At 33.2% G+C, this 17,831-nt stretch overlaps 1 protein-coding gene across 3 annotated transcripts in view; it reads left to right on the plus strand.

Annotated features, from left to right (window-relative positions):
- Window positions 1-1,352: 1,352 nt before the first annotated feature.
- LOC105330246 (gamma-aminobutyric acid type B receptor subunit 2) overlaps window positions 1,353-17,831 on the plus strand; it is a 28,956-nt gene continuing 12,477 nt past the window's right edge. The window contains exons 1-12 of one of the 3 annotated variants that reach the window (XR_010713992.1): window positions 1,353-1,715; window positions 7,956-8,093; window positions 8,821-8,991; window positions 9,935-10,042; window positions 11,480-11,545; window positions 11,695-11,889; window positions 12,377-12,616; window positions 13,048-13,108; window positions 13,199-13,282; window positions 13,546-13,696; window positions 16,360-16,492; window positions 17,139-17,243. Coding sequence is in view for 2 of the 3 variants with exons in the window: in XM_034445348.2 (XP_034301239.2) it covers window positions 1,485-1,715; window positions 7,956-8,093; window positions 8,821-8,991; window positions 9,935-10,042; window positions 11,480-11,545; window positions 11,695-11,889; window positions 12,377-12,616; window positions 13,048-13,108; window positions 13,199-13,282; window positions 13,546-13,696; window positions 16,360-16,492; window positions 17,139-17,243 (1,683 nt within the window). In the remaining variant the exon portion in view is untranslated. Of the gene's footprint in view, window positions 1,716-7,955; window positions 8,094-8,804; window positions 8,992-9,934; window positions 10,043-11,479; window positions 11,546-11,694; window positions 11,890-12,376; window positions 12,617-13,047; window positions 13,109-13,198; window positions 13,283-13,545; window positions 13,697-16,359; window positions 16,493-17,138; window positions 17,244-17,831 lie in introns of those variants that run through there. The other 2 variants (XM_034445348.2, XM_066084614.1) reach the window with 2 other exon arrangements.

Consider the following 17,831-nt stretch of genomic DNA (forward strand, 5'->3'; position numbering starts at 1 on the left):
TTAGTGGACATCATAACCATTTATTCAGTTTTTTGCCCACATGTGTGGGAGTAGAGAAGAACATTTTTTAAGATTTAATACATTTTTACAATATGGCCATATTGGCCCTGCCCTAGAGCCTGAACCCCTAACAAAGGGGTCAAGAATTTTACAATTTTGGTAGAGGGCTTCATGGAAATTATAACCAGGCATTTAGTTTTTAACAAATTTATATGGAAGTAGAGAAAAAGATTTTCTTAGATTTAATACATTTTTACTATATGGCCATATTGGCCCCATCCTAGAGCCTGAACCCCTGACCCAGGGGTCATGAATTTCACAATTTTGGTAAAGGGCCTCATGGACATCATAATCATGCATTTAGTTTTTAACAAATATAAATGGGAGTAAAGAAGAAGAATTTCTAAGATTTAATACATTTTTACTATATGGCCATATTGGCCCTGCCCTAGAGCCTGAACCCCTAACAAAGGGGTCAAGAATTTTACAATTTTGGTAGAGGGCTTCATGGAAATTATAACCAGGCATTTAGTTTTTAACAAATTTATATGGAAGTAGAGAAAAAGATTTTCTTAGATTTAATACATTTTTACTATATGGCCATATTGGCCCCATCCTAGAGCCTGAACCCCTGACCCAGGGGTCATGAATTTCACAATTTTGGTAAAGGGCCTCATGGACATCATAATCATGCATTTAGTTTTTAACAAATATAAATGGGAGTAAAGAAGAAGAATTTCTAAGATTTAATACATTTTTACTATATGGCCATATGGCCCTGCCCTAGAGCCTGAACCCCTGACCCAGAGGTCATGAATTTCACAATTTTGGTAGAGGGCCTCATGGAAATCATAATCATGCATTTAGTTTTTAACAAATATATATGGGAGTAAAGAAGAAGATTTTCTAAGATTTAATACATTTTAACTATATGGCCATATTGGCCCCACCCTAGAGCCTGAACCCCTGAACCAGAGGCCATGAATTTCACAATTTTGGTAGAAGGCTTCATGGACATCATAACCATGCATTCAGTTTCTTCCTCACATGTGTGGAAGTAGAGAAGAAGATTTTTGAAAATTTGGCTTTTTTGCATATTTGGCCCCGCCAGTGGCACCCCAGGGGTGGTAGAGCCATCATTTTCACATTTTAGATTCTTCTTACCATAGAGATGCTTCACACCAAAAATAGTAACGATTGGCCTGGTAGTTTTCAAGAAGAAGTTAAAAATGTAAAATTGTTAACGCACGACGCACGACGACGGACGAAGACCAATTGCAATAGGTCACCTGAGTGACTCAGGTGACCTAAAAATTAATATGAAATCACTGCATATAGCCAAAAGGATTCGCCCATCGTATATGAAAACCAGTGAGAGAGCAAAAAGCCAGCAAAATAATCGATCTATAGTTGTGTTAAAAGAGTGATAGAAATTTCAAACGTCTTCAATGCCCGAGTTACAGAGCGGTGGAGATCAGTAAAAGATGCGCTCTGTTGTACCGGTATTTGGGTGTGGGCTTGCCCTGTTTCTATTCTTGGGACGTGTGAAATCTAAAGTGCCTTTGCACATCGGTGGTATACTTGGGTCTACGGATGATAGCTGGTCGAAATATGCCAATTTTTACAACATCCTCTTTCAAGTAGCGTTTGAAGAGATCGGACGGACAGACATCTTGCCAAACCATGAACTTGTGTTTGAATCCAAAAACTCCCAGGTAACTTTGTATTACAATATTTTATCGACTGACTGAATTTTAAAATTTGTGTGATCTTAAAAAGTGATTTAATATTTGAAATATCAAATTTGGGTCGGTGTTAGCAACATTTTATTGCAGTAGTCTTCTAGTAGTTACTGGTATGCATTTTTAGTTTCTGATAGGGTTCTTATTAGAACAATTTTAACAAGAGCTTGGACTTCGAGTAGTTGTATCACTGCAATTTGACGTAGCCTGTCTATTTCATTGCTGGTCAATCAGCCATTGCTCTTTGAAATCAACAAGTTTTGTCTGGCTTTTGAGCTAAGCCTACTCAATCGGTGCATATTTCGCTTGAAACCGCGTCATTTTTAAACTTGTTTTGACGCAAGAAATATTTAGCTACGTCCAACCAAAAGTCCAAGGTCTTGTTATAATGGTACTAATGTAAAATCAAACATGCCAATTTTACTATCTTAATGCCAATCTTGCAAACAAGTACATATTTTTTATATATAGCTAAAACTTCAGTCTTCTTGGGGATGGGGGTAGGTAGGGTGGAGGGGTTGGAGGTAGGGTTAATACTTTCATATAACTTTTACATGTATAATATTTTGCAAATATTGCTTTCTTTTATTTTTTAAGTATAAGGAACGATAATTGTTGCATATTCCCTACCATGGAGATTGGAACTATTAAAAAGATGACCGTATTTTAATTACATGCATGTGCATAACTAGTGTTGTGAAAAAAAAAATAAAAAAAAAATGTTTCAATAATTTATATGAACTAAAGAAAGCTGATGCCTTTACCTACAAAATACGAGTTTAATCTTCTAATCTAAACAACGTTATCACAAACTTCTTCAATTATCCTCCGTTTATATTGAACATCAGACGCATCTTTCTACAATACAAACACCCAATTGTAATGTAGTGTCTGGTTGGAGGATTTATTTACAAATTAGATAGCAAGAGAATTCACTGTACATCAAAGGTGGAAATCAACATAAAATGTATTATTTTTTAAAAGCCTGCCCTTAAGCAAGGAAATTTGTCAAAAAGATTATGCTATCTCATTCGAATCATCAGAGGAATTCCTTTCTTACCAAAAAATACCAAAGAATTTTGAACAGCGACGGTTTAAGAGATGTAATTAAGCTGCAAAAATGCTACACGAATAGACACCTTCAAGAATACAGAAAATTATTCATTAATTTCATTACCTAGTAATCTGGATTCATCTATTAATTATTAATTACTATTTCTTAGACCGCGCATTTTGTACAGCTTCTCATTTTGTAGAGCTTCGTGCATAGGGAGGATTTTTGAGGATTGCATAATTCGAATATAAAAGATATATTTAATATGGCGATGTATTCTCGGTTGAGAGGTATACAAGACTTAACCTGGTTTCAAAATCGATCGACGAAAATTTGGCTACCACGAATTGAAGCTAAAAATTGTTTGTGCTCAATTAAGCTACTGGTGTTTAATTTATTTAATTTTCGTCACCATTATATATATATAATTACCTGTAAATGGACAGCAATTGACCTTGGCATTTCTTTAATGCCATTGCCCGGGGAAGTTTAAGTGTTAGATACGAAGCCCGTTGACATGCCGTATTTACCTTGTAACGTATACGTGCTACGACTGTAAGGCTCTAAATTACGGAATCTCGAACTCTTTAATTCTTAATCAGTTGAAAGTCATTAAACTTTAGATATACTTCGGTCATTTCGCGAAAGAAGTGCACTGATCGGTCAGACATACAGCTAGAACATGTACGTAAATTTATTACTTAGACTCTTGGGACTGTTACGGCAATAAATAACAATAAATCGCACAGTTAAAGCTTGGCGTCTGTACGATTTTCATGAAGTACATAATATACATGGAGACTGCTTGTGAAGTAGTGAAACTATAATAACACGGTATTCAATATACACAGCCATCGTGCGGGTTTGTCCCGATCTCTCCGCGAGAATTTCTTAGTGAACATATGTTTACTTGCATAAAAAAACCGAAAACATACAGATCGTTACTTTGCCATGAAAATAGAAAGTCGTACATAAATAAATCGCACGGCAGCTGTGGCAAAAGTATACCAGGCTTGAAAGATCTCTATCGTGCCAGCACCTACTACATGTACTGTAATGTTCGATGCTTTCACATCTGATGCTAATACAAACTAAAGAAGATTCGTAATTGATCTTAATTTTTAATTCTCTTAGACATGTTTACCTAATAAACCTTATTATTTCAGCCCTAAAAGGGGTTATAATATGCGAAGACAACATTTTAAGACTATCATCGTACTACTACATAAAACTAAAATTCCTTTCAGTACTTTGATTATCTTAACGAGAAGAGATTGTAATTCTCTTTACAATACTTATCACGTTTAACAACTGTGACTGACACACGATACATCTGGAACCTTTATATTCACTCGATGAATCAGTTCACATATGTCGATATACTTACATAAAGTACTGCGCATTTAAACAAATCTAAATGGGTTTTTTCATGATTTCACCCATTTAAAAACGTGCTGTTTGCAATTTTCATAGGAATTTTACCCTTGATAACTTTGTATTAAAACGTTGTCATTTGACCATATTCAGGTTCTATATAAAGTAATGTGCATACACTGCTCAAATATAGTGATGCATATCTATAGTAGGAAATTCAACTTTTGCAGCAATTAATTTGGTTAAAGACTGAAATGAGGTTGCTTCTGAATTCTTCTTGCATGATGTTACTGGGGATGGCCTATGTACCAATGTAGAAAATGGAATTGTTTCTCCCTAACACTTTATTTTTTAAAAAAGATGTCATGCTTTCAATTATCTGAATCAGTGTTATGTCAGCATCAATCAAGGGAAATTTAAAACTGTATAGAGAACGCAAAACAGCAGCTATTTTAATTATTCATTATAATTATCAATACATCATACTCTACACTACAATTTCAATGTATGTACATCAATAATTACCAGAAAAACATTATTCCTTATTATGTACTTTAAGTACAAAAACTATACTGGTCGTTAATGTGTTCAAGTTTCCAATCACGAAGAAGCCCAAGATAGTTTTTGTCTACTAGATTAACGACGAAGTGGATAAAATGTTTCCTATAGCTGGTCGAACAGAAGTATAGTAATACAAATGGGCACGCAACTACTAGAAGATTACTCGAAGATTTCTTATATGGGTTCATGGAGACTTTTCGATATTGATTTTAATATCACATCAAAGAAGATAACAAAGACAAATCTCTTTAATATCTTTTTTTTTTAATTAGCAATTATTTAGTTTATGAAACAACAATACAACACGTGTTTCCCATCCATTCTGATAGAGAACGCAATCAATACATAATCCTAAACGACCAATACATTCATACTTATGTAACACTATACATGATTATACTTCCAAGTATGCGGAAAAGTACTGTTTGGTTTCAATTAAATTGACACATTTTCCATCTCGAAATAAGTGCCTATCAAACAATTCGTTTCTGAGAAAACAATTTGATGATTGCAGGAAAAAAATATCGACCAATCGTGATCATTTCAGTCAGTTGTACCAATAATTGAATGTATTTTGATGCCTTTACTGTTTTTCGTTTCTTGTTATCTTTTGCATTCTTTCGTAATGATACTGTAATAGCTGCCATAAAAGAGCTTGCTTTTCACGCGTGAAGACTGTGATACAGTGCTGTTGCGCTCTGTACTGTGAATAAGCAACTGGCTACTGCAATTAAACTCTACGATGGGTGGGGAATCACCGGCCCTTACAGTTAAAAAATAAAAAAAGAGGAAAATAAAAGTTTGTAAAGTAAATGACATTCTTGAAGGAATTTAATAATTCCATGATTATATCGTTTATAAAGTTATACTTCTTTATCTTATTTCGCAACACATGCAGGCAAAGATAAAACGATAGTTCTTGTTGAAGTTCATGCAGAAATCGCCAATATTGCAAGGTTGATTTCTATGGAGACTATACTTGGTTAAGCACGTGATCATAGAACCAACTGCAGTGGTTGCGTTTATAATAGTTAGGCTAGAATAACTTATAATCCCTTGATTAATGTATAATTAATATTCTGTATTAGGTAATGACGTGACTGATAGCATTTTTGCAACAAATGGCGCAATGGAATGAAACATTACGCAACGAATTCTCCCCCGTTTTCAAACTGTAAATGCGCAATATTATGTAAGAACGGAAAGTTCAGAATGATTTCATGAATTTTCCCAAAATACAACAGTAAGGGTCATCAAACGTTTTGACATCCTTTTTTATAGCCTTTCCTTAGAATTGATAAATTTGACCAAAAGATGCCCTTTCTCATTACATTTTTTTCTCAGTAACTAGCCAATGAACTGTCAGTCACAAAAACTGACTATTCAGATTCAACTAAACGCGTTATTATTAGGAGCTTTAGCATTTCCAATACAGATATATCATCACAGGAGATTTATTTACAAAAGAAATTGGAATGCATGCAAATTGTCCATTAGAAATATTTTTCGTTGTCGAGAATGTAGCAATTGCATACTCCCTTTGGGGTTTGGACTTTTGCAAATTTAAAGTAAAAAGAAAAAAAAAACCTATTCGAAACAAAATTGTTTAGAATTTCGATTTCCACATCATCACATATAGGAAGTGCTTGTCTCGTGTTGATGGTTTCAGCCTTCAAGATGACCTACTTTTTCCACAATGTGGTCACGTGAAGTCGTTACACCAGATCATAATAACTATATTTTTTACCACATAAACTTCATAATCTGGTAAGATGTATTAGGAATTAATTTCACACGCTTAATAGCATTTTTTTTTCTTGATTAACTCTCTTCTTTTGACGGAATTAGATTTAATATTCACGCAGATAAATGTAGGAGATAAGGAGACTAACTTAAACTCTGTGTAACAAGGATGGCATTGGTATAGAGGACATTATCATTTCCTTATCTAATTAAGCGATAAAATCGAATCTCACACCCGAAATATCGCTCGACTTTTTCTGTAGGTCGAAATAAAATAGTTGGTGGAAATGGCCTATTCAACTGCAATTGCTCTGTTTGTATTGTCATATAATATGCTAGCAGAGCATTTACGATTCATTATCTCATGCTAACTGTAAGCTATTTGCTTCTGAACATGTTTCCAGTTCATGTTTTTAATTCAAATGTAAACTTATATAATTTGAGAACAGGGAAACAAGATGGAAGATCAGTTTGATGTTCTTCATTATACATTACTCAAAAGTCAGGTGAAAGGGTTTTTTTCTGTAGTTTTGAATGTAAAGTATTTTTTGTGGGGTCAATACTCTATCTCTCTCTCTCTCTCTCTCTCTCTCTCTCTCTCTCTCTCTCTCTCTCTCTCTCTCTCTCTCTCTCTCTCTCTCTCTCTCTCTCTCTCTCTCTCTCTCATTGATTAAGTGTCAAACTACCCATTCTAATCATGCCACTTTATTTTCCTCTTACGGAATTCATCAAGTACATAAATGAAGCATAGCACAAATTATTCAAGACAATTATTCCTCACTGAAAAGCTGACTGTCTGGTTGACGAAAAGTAGTAGTTCTTTGATGTTTATATCAAAAGTCAGGCCTGGTTTTTCTATATGGTTCAATAATCTATACCTGATAGCAAAATAACAATGATTGTGACTGACGGATTCAAACCAAATTGTTTTATGGGCCTTTTTTAAATGGTAGTTGACGCAGGTTGAATATGGAGGCATGTACAAATGTCTAAATTTCAGTAATTTTTGCAATCAAAGCATTTATGTACTTTTATGACACGCAAAATTTGATAAAAATAGATTCACATTTGATAAATTAGATTTATTAAAATTAATGTAAACTTTAGTCTACAAACAGTCAACTTTATTTAAAAACGTTCACTTTTTTATAACTTACAGTGTAATAACTCTACAAAAATCAATTTGTAACGTGTTGCATAATGCGTTTTACCAATGACGCAAAATTTTTAACGTAGTAAGGGGCGCAAGCGGGGTTTGCAGAATTAAATGAAATAAAAATAACGTTTTATTGTAAAATAATTCAATATTTCCATGCAGTTGTTAAGAGATGGAAGATTTTTTCCAGTAATAATATGAGTTTACAGTCAAAGTTTTAGAAAAAACACAATGTTACGTATAACGATTACGCATGATTTTAAAATTGATAGTCCTCAGCAAGACTACAAATCCATTCTCAAAAATTGTTTATTTTCTTTCTCAGGCAGATCCTGGCTTGGCAGCAAAGTGTTTATTTGAACTTATCAATGAGAAACCTGTCAAGATTGCTATTTTTGGACCTCCAAAATCCAACCCCTACGAAATAGTTGGGCAGATAACACCCAAATTTTACCTCACCCAGGTAAGTTATCGGTTTTCAACTATGTAGTTTAAAGCTAGTTGGTCAACGGTTGAATGATTGAATGATTTTTGTGCTGTTTATTAAGTATCCCATCTTCTCGCAATAAAACATAAACGGTTATGGCATATTTTTTCCATATTTAAATTAAATCAGTGGTAAAAGAGGTCAACCGTGACGGCAACTTGACAGTGTAAGCAAAATTTAATTTAAAATATAAAGCTTCATACGTAAGACATCAAGACTAAGGATCTGTAATGCTGAATATAAAATAGCATTCCTATTATGATATACTGTAAATTCCTTATTTAACGCGAGAACTTAATTCCGCGATTCCATTGTACTGTATCAAATCGCGAGAATACATAATCGCGATCACCAATGTTTTGCAATAATTTACTCTACATGTAGTTCAAAACTGTCTGAAAAATCAAAACGAGATTTTAAAATCGATTTTACGCTGAAATTAATTCCCTCGCGTTTAAATAGGAATCTACAGTGAATAATAGATCTATAGAAAACAAAATACAGTAGCAGATAACAAGCCATCTCAAGTTATAAAAAAAACCCAGTCATCTGTTGAGTTCAAACTTCTGTTTCTGTCAATCGCAACCACTGAGCCTTCATGATTGTTCTGTTTTTGAGTGCATGATATAAAAATTTTTGAAATGAAATAGAAATGTACATGTATATATTAAGTTTTATCAACATCAGGTGGGTTTTTATTCAGATGTCATTCCTTGCAAAAACATCCAATATCATGGACCGGACTTTGTACCCTTCTACATATATGACAAATTATATAGAAGATGATCTTAATCCTGCTCGAATTGCCATGATCAAGTATTTCAAATGGAATAAAGTTGCAACACTTTTTTACAACGAAGCTATCTTTGTCTCTGTAAGTTGTTTGAATTTCTTCCAATATAAAGAACTCTTTCTTCATTTAATCTAACGCAAATGATAAAGCAAATGATAAAAGCTTTCTTATTGATTCTTTTTCAAGTTTCCTGCCTTTACTTTTCATTTCAAAGCTCAGTATAAATATAAAAAACATACATAAATAAATCTCTGGTTCATAGGATTAATAATGTTCCAATATGTTATTGGCTAAAATAGATCAAAACAAAATCACGACAAAGATAAAAAGTCCAGGGGATACAGAGGACGCATAATGAAATGAAATGTATCAGCCACATCTTTCTCTTTTTGACAATGGAATATGGCTTTCTAATACCCATATGTCTTCATAAAAATTTAAAAAAAAATTAAACCAACAAAAATAATATATACGTTCATGCGAGTGTATCAAAGAACTCTTTCAACACTTAAAAAGTATTTTAAGACCGTTCTTTATTTGAAAGAAAAAAATATACAGTATTTGTTTTCTTAATATGACTAAAACAGATGATACATGAAATGATTATAATTTCAAACATTTTTGAAAATACTAAAATAAGAATTATCTAATAATGGAATTGATAAAAAATGAGATAGAGATATTTGATAAAATCGTGCCCGTCATTTACTAGTATTCCTACTATACTTAAATATCTACAAAAAAAAAAACCCACACACACACAAAACTAGAAAGAAACGAAGAAAACCCAAAACAACGAAGCAACACATTTGATTAGGACAACAGTCTTTCAAATTCTATCTTGAATGCAATCTGTAAATACGAACATTAATTGATTTTTTAACAATAGGCCATACCGTTACACACAACATGTTATTTACCTTATTAATTTGATCTTTAGAAATTAGTGGCATAAATGTAAATCAATAGCCAATCGGCATTAAACAATTTTCTCCTCTGATGCAAAATATTTTTCTTTCATCAGCAAATGAACGAGTTCCATAAACTGTTGGATGAAAACAACATCACCTTGGTCACTTCCGGTATTATAACGGACGTACAGGAAGTCGATGTGGTCATAAAGAGGCTCAAGGTAGGTATGATGGTTTTTATAAACAATCCATTTTACCCTATTGTATTTTTAAATGAACACAAGATATCTTTCCATAAAGTATTTACTATACTCACTAATTCTACAAAAGCATGTGTTACTCGATGCATATATCTCATAATTATATGAAAGTTAAAGACGGAATAACGAAACAGCAAATAACTTAAAAAAAAAGAATTAGATAAGCGTTTAATTTTTAGTTTATAAGGAAGATTATGTTTCTTGGTTTGAAGAAAGCTTGGGCGTTTAGACTACACAGCATTGGCAGGTTAGGTATCAACCTTAGAGAATTTATTTTGGCCAATCACATATTAAACTCCTAAAAACATGTACCACTCTTTAAGAGAGTAACCAACGTATTATTTTCTCTGTATGGAAATTGCCTGCATCCGCTATTTCCAAAAAAGAAGAGCGTACAATGCCTGACAAATCCCCCGCACCCAGATGTTGAAATGTCATACAAAGAGAAATTTACATTTGAAAATGCACATAAGTACACGTATAACATAAAACATCATATTCTCTGACAAATTAACAAATACACATTTATACTTTGTACTTATCCGTTTGTTTTATTACTTTATTTTCTAAACATTAACATAATGATCATATCTGTGCTAGCGCTATTTTTATGCGGCATTGTGTGTAAAGAACATGAACATAACGTTTTTTGATCATTATCTAGAGCGTATTAAATATTTCTTTTAAAAAAATCGTATGAATTAAAAAAATGTGATTGACTTAAAACCACAGAAATTAAAAATAAAACGACGGCTATGAATCGAACACCCTCTTATCCGATAAGACTAGTCTAAAAGCCTTCGCCTATCTCACTGAGCTACGCTGATACACTACAGGAACGGTGAATAACTTTGATTGTTTGACAATCATTAATAATTTAATAAAAGTGAAATGTTTTTGGTGAAAACCACGGATTTTGACCCATTATGGGTCTAGGCTCCATTTCGATAAATCATTAATAAAAATGAATAAAAACTTATTCTTTAAAAAAGGTACTTTTAGGATGGAGTCAAGACCCTTTCATACCTAAACTTTGTAATTTAGAACAGTGAATGATCAAGATTTTTGCATAAAACGCTGTGCAGCTTAATTTGGAAATCCATATCTGTCGTGTTTACAGAATGAAATCATATGTTTGACTCACACCGTGACATTTACACTGTAAACAATGTTTACAAGCCAAAAATTAATATTTTAACTGAAATTGAAAATCGTTCGTCTTTAATTGCTCCAAGTGGGGGAATTACAACGCCTTGTACGCCCCTGTTCTTTCCTTTAAAACCGTTGCTTACGCGTGTGATATATGCAACAATTTTGTACATGTATGATCATAACATAATTATCTTTTTTTTCAAACTTACTTTATATTCATGACTTCATTTATTTCTTGTGATATAGCAATATGGGGCAAGAATTATCATAGGTGCATTCAGGTCTACAAAAGCGCCAGATATATTTTGTGAGGTAAGTTATCAAATAAGGTAAAAAAAAAAAAAATCGACAAAAATTTAAAAAATATTTTTTTCAAATATTTAACATTAGGTTGGAGGCCTTTTTCAAGATGACTACTGACTTTTCAGTGATAGAATGTTAACAATGAAATTTCCTTTAAGATTTACAAACAAAAGATGTTTGGCAAGAAGTATGTCTGGATATTAACAGACTCTCTGTATAAAGGATGGATCGGCAAGTTAGAGGAAGGACAAGAAAGTTGCGCTGTTGACAACATAAAAGCTTCTGCCTACGGTCATTTCACCCTTGGTCAGAAGCAGCTACGGACCGATAACATGGTCACAATATCTGGCCGGGTAAGACGATTTGTGGCATTCTGTTAAGAATCTGTAAGGAAGTAAAGAAGGAAATGAAATTTTCTCAACATCGCAGCCATATGTATGCAATATGAGTGATATTTCCTTCTACACAGATCGAACGGAAATTCCGACAAAAAACTAATAGCTTCTTAAAATTAATTAAGTTTTTTTGGGGGTAAAGATTTATTAAAAACAACCCTACATATTTGGCAATGCAAATATAACATCTGGAGAAAGATACAGTAATTGAGGAGTCATTAAAATTCGTAGGGGCCAATTTTTGATGATTGCTTAAATTTTCCAGGTTCGCCAATTTTTGATGATTGCTATGTAGGGACGTAATTTTGTGAATTATTTTATACCTGCAAAGGAAATATAACCTTAATTTATTATTTCGAGAAAGATGTTTTAAAATCGTGGATGACAATTGAGCCACCACGAATCTTATGATACCACAGTATCTATTTTTACTTCATTTGAGCAGACAGCTGATGAGTATGAAGCATGGATGAAGAACATTTCCGCTCAGTATAACTCTAGCACAATGTTGCTATCTAAGTACAGTCCCTGGGCCTACGATGCTGCTTGGGCACTGGCCGTGGGCCTGAATAGGAGCATCAAACACTTGGGCGGTGGCGAACTGGAAAACTTCTCGTACAACCGATCAGATATATACGATGCGATCCAGAAAGGAATGGAGGAAGTGTTCTTCCAAGGAGTATCGGTACAAAAACAATTAGCCCAGTTTGCATGATCAACTAACTATATTATTTTGTGATAAATGTCTACAAACATCATGAAGAGCGATTTTTCTAGTGTTCTTAAATCTTGTTCAATTTATCTCTTGTTTAAAGGAGGCTGAGTGGCCAAAGAATGACAATGTATCTTTCTTAAAGTGTAAAATATTAGAAATGATATATTTAGTTATGAGCCATCATTTATAAAGAAAACGTCCACACATTAAAACTTTGAAATTTGAATAATTTGCTATTTCTTCATACAGAGCTCTTTTTGAAAAGGAGATTAATATAGTCTATAAAATGGTCACGATCAGCCCTCTTATCGTAAACTTCAACCGGTGCATGGAATGATATTTTGAGTGTGACTGTATTTTAGCGCATACATTTGGTTTTAACCCTATAATGGTTTTTATAGGGTCCAGTATCCTTTAAAGACGGCAGAAGAATTGGTCCAGCATTCATCAAAATTAATCACGGTCTGCACTCCTTCGTTTTTCCTTATTTAGAACATGACATATTATGATAAATGTAATTTGAGGTTGATGATTTTCGACAATGTTCTGTAGGAGATGAAAGAGTCGATGTTGCGATGTATGAACCTTTGAATGATTCAATTAATTGGTGGACAGATTCAAATTCCCTGTTTAGTGGTATGATTACATTAATATCTTGTGTTAACATATTCTACATATTTAAGTACATGTGTCATAAATATGATAAAGACAAATGTTTAATTTAATGAAACAAGTCTGTTTTTTAGCAGTAAAGCCCTGCCTTTTCACTTTTGGAATTGTGTTAAAATACTTAACTGTTTTGTGTATTGCATATTTCATTGTAATTTAATGTTTAATTCTCTACTAGTGACTTCTGGTACCTATCAATTTGTTATGGGTCTTCTAATGATCAATTTTAGGCGGGGTTGTGCCTAGAGACAGTTTCCAATACCTCACACGAAGATTTCAACAATCAAATGCCGGGATCTCATTGGTTGCTTTGTTGATTACCGTAGGGGTGGCCGTAGCGCTGGGTTTTCTTGGCTTCAATATTCACTATAGAAATAACAGGTAAACACTTCGTTACTATAATGTTTACTGTCCTTCGGTTGATAAAAGTCAATCGGAGTGTAGAGCCGTATACATGTATTACATGTAGCAAATATTGATTCTTTTATTCCAAAACTCTGAACAATGTAAACTAGATTTAGTTAACACAGGTGTATTTGGCTAAAGTTTATCCCAAGTTATTGCTTCCATCACTTTTTGACCATTTTTTTTATATATATAATAAGGGAATATATCCAAGATATTCTCATTGACATATTATCATTTTTCACTCATAAAAGTTCACAGGAACAAAAAACAAATTTCTTACGGAGATTTATAATGGGAAATGTTTTAATTACATCTTTTCGCCATTCGGAACTCACTCGGAACACTTCGCACGATTTTTCAACGTTATTATCCGGGCTATTTCATGGCAGATGCAATGAAAAATTCAGGTAGACTTTCTATTTTGGGTTGTGTATTGAAGCCTGAAACCGTAGAAGGAGCTTTTCAAAACAGATAATCTGGACATTTTTTATATTAGTGTATGAATGAATGTAGTCTGAGCACAAAGGTATTTATGATTATATCAAGCGAAAACTGGTGGAAGCAAAAGCTCGGAACAGAGTATATAGTCTAGTTGTCATAACATTGAAATGGTTCAAGTATCGTGTTGGGGGGGGGGGGGGGGGGGAATTCAACGCTAGTCCATGCTTGACTTGGAACAATAATTGAATAAATTTTGCACTGATACCTATGATTTCAGAAAAGTATGATGATACAAAATCAGAACACTGGGTTTAAGGAACCGGTGCTTTTAAATTGGAAATAATCAGACAAGACATCTTTTGATATGTTAGTAGATTGAAACGGGATCAAATCTGACTTTTGGGAACAATAAAAAAAAAGCAAGTAAAGTGACACCACACGAGATAAAAGAGTAATCCTTTTAATAAGTCGGGCTTCTTGGAAAAATAATGCTACTTTAGTCCAAAGAAATTAAAGATCAATATAATACCTGCGAAATTGGAATTACTAGGTATAGCACAGGGATTCACTTTCACGATCTCTAACATTATCCATATACATGTCAATGATAAAGGCACGAAATGAGATTTCCATGTACGAATTTTATCCATTAACGCAATGATTTAGAGCGAATTCCGATGGGAAAATCTACCCGGGCCTTATCTAAATAAAAAACCTGATTATCATTAGAATTGCTGGTACTGTGTATGCTCAAAGAGTAACATCATTTAAGGGGAAAACTATTTGATGTCGGAACCATAAATATTTCATAAACTTCAAATAAAAATTGAGTTCGTAAATACTTTTTTACAAAATATGTCATTTAGTCGCGATCGTCTGACACTCACTCCTGTTTCGTACACGTGCACTCAATCTCAAATGTATACCAATGGAGAAATTCTCAAAATGTGGAATCTTTCGTAGATTTTAGGTCGTTGCAAAAGATTCGATCATCAGTCAATAGCTTAGTACATGTACATTTTGAGAATACATTTACATTTGTAAATAGATAATATAATGAGGATTTTGTGAAAGTAGTTCCACAGGCAATAGAACATTGGATTTTAGTCCGCTCTTTACTATAGTAAATACGGGAATTTTTTAGGAGACTGAGTGGCCGTTTATTGAGCGACAGAGACAAATGTTTCGTTTGACAATGCTACATTTCAATTATTGAATTCAGAGTGATAATTGCATCTAAATGTACCAAAATAAAAAAAAACACGTTAAAAATATGTGACAAGCATGTATAATTGTTTAAAACACGGTTTTACTATGAATGTTGTTATTCATTATTTATGCATTGTTACATTATATTCAGTAAAAAAAAAAATTAAAAAGATTATCATTTCGATTGAAATGGAGAAATGAGTTGACATATATATGCACAATAGGGTTGATGCAAAAGTAATGTCACAGATTCAGAAAAAAAGTCGTGAGTTGGCGTAAAGTGACGATAATAATGAAATTGTGCATCAGTTACAAACTTTTGGAAGTAATGCATAATAAAGTACAGGTAGTCCGTCGGATCGGTGGAAATGAGGGCTCAAAAAATTATGATCCAGGTCTGCCTTTTAATATTGTTGTTGACTAACAAAACGCAGATTTTTCTTCTGACTGTCTGTATTCCGGTAGATATTAAAAACAACGATTTCAATTTTAAAGCTTAACAATGATAAGAACAGTTCCATGGTGTTTTAAACATTTTTTAAATGGTTTGAACGACGGATTTTCAAGGAAATTTAGAAGATTTTTAATTCAAAATAAAATCATTAATGTTGAGCTAAAAATAAGTAATTTTTACTTCTACATTTAAAACAAAACCCTTAATTCGTTCATGTTATTCTTAACATCTGCATGGTTTCAAATGATGAGTATTCAACAAATTTAATTAAAAAAAAAATAATTTGAACTTAAATTTTGATTTAGCCAAATTTTATATTTCAACATGCAAAACAGACAGCGCCTTTAAGAAGCGTGATGCGTCCGGTAGCATTACCTTTAGATCAACCCCAATCGCAACTTCTTGGACCTTTCCGACAGGCTCGGAAAAACATGTACAGGTGTTTTTCGGAGCTCTGTCGGAAAGGCCCGAGAAGCTGCGATTGAGATCAACCCATAAATATTACATGTACTTCTGTATATTTCATTTTCAGGAATATTAAGATGTCGAGCCCGAGAATAAATAACACGATAATTGTGGGAGGACTGCTGATCTATGTCGCCGTCGTATTCATGTGCATAGATTATGCTGGCTCAATGCCCCGTATGAACAACCATATCTGTATGGTAAGAAGTACTAGTATTCAGAAAATTTTAAATAAAAATAAGATGGCAAAGGTTCCTTGTATATATGGAAGAAGTATTCGAAATATATTTAGAATTTAGAATTAGATGCCAATGATATTATAAAAGTTAGACCAATCTTGCATACTAGTATTAGATAATGTGATCAGATTCAGTTTTAGAAGGCGCTGAGCCTCATGGGTATAAAGCACCTTCCTCTTTTCCCTACACAAAGTATAAGGTCTACTTTCAAAATTTGCATTTTATAAAAATCTGTCGTAAGCTGTTCTTTGCACTTTATTCCTATAATATAAGATCAGACCTATGGTTATAGTAAACTTGCACAGTAAATAATGTATTGACATTTGCCTCCGTAATGTACCAAAATTTTGACTCGTTATCGAAATGAAAACTCCTGTGAACAAATCCAAAATACCCGTGGCATTCACATGCAGAGCATACTAGTTTACACAGATAAGAGTATTTTAAGTGAATCAATTTATTATGTAAAGACCCGTTAAAAGTTTTAAGAAAAGTATGAGTATATGATATGCAGTACTAACACAATCACAAGTACATGGACACGTGTATTTTTTTTCTTCCAAATATGTACGAGTAAAGCTCTAACATCGTCCATCTTGACTTTCAGCTGAATGTTTGGATAATCTCCGTCGGTTTTACTCTTGGATTTGGAGCTCTGTTTTCAAAAACCTTCAGAGTCCACATTTTGTTCACGCAGGGTACGGTAAAGAAGGTAAGACTACTTGTAGAATATTATCCTTTCAATTGCCACAAGTGTTCATCAATGTGAAGAATAACAACATATTCCCGAAACTTGTGTTTACAACCGGTAACTTATTGGCACATTTTTATAGATTAAGTATTTTTGTTGTTGTTTTTCTAACATGCTTAGTATTGTTAAATTTGTGTGTCTTATAAATAAACTTTTGGTAGACCATACTCATTATTTAAGTACCTCACTTCTTTGCTATAACAATCATGAGTCGAATGTTGATTTCAGCAGCCACCATGAACAGAGGCAAATAATGTCTTCTTAAAATACGTGGATATTTAGATATTCATTTTTCTTAACTATTTTCAAGTAACAAAAGTTTTTGCGCGAATTATATTGTTGTACTTTTGTTTATTTTTATTAATTTGTAAACAATATTTAGATAGTTATGTATCCTTTTGAGTGGCTGTGTGTGTTTGTCTGTGTGCGCGTGCGCACTTTAATGGCATTCGTGCAACCCTAGTCCGTGAAACACAATTGCTTTGACGCATTAAAATGAATGTAATAATGCTATATAGGTCATGCAATAGCACGATTATTTACTTCTGC

Source organism: Magallana gigas, chromosome 5, assembly GCF_963853765.1.
Source record: "Magallana gigas chromosome 5, xbMagGiga1.1, whole genome shotgun sequence".
Classification (NCBI taxonomy): domain Eukaryota; kingdom Metazoa; phylum Mollusca; class Bivalvia; order Ostreida; family Ostreidae; genus Magallana; species Magallana gigas.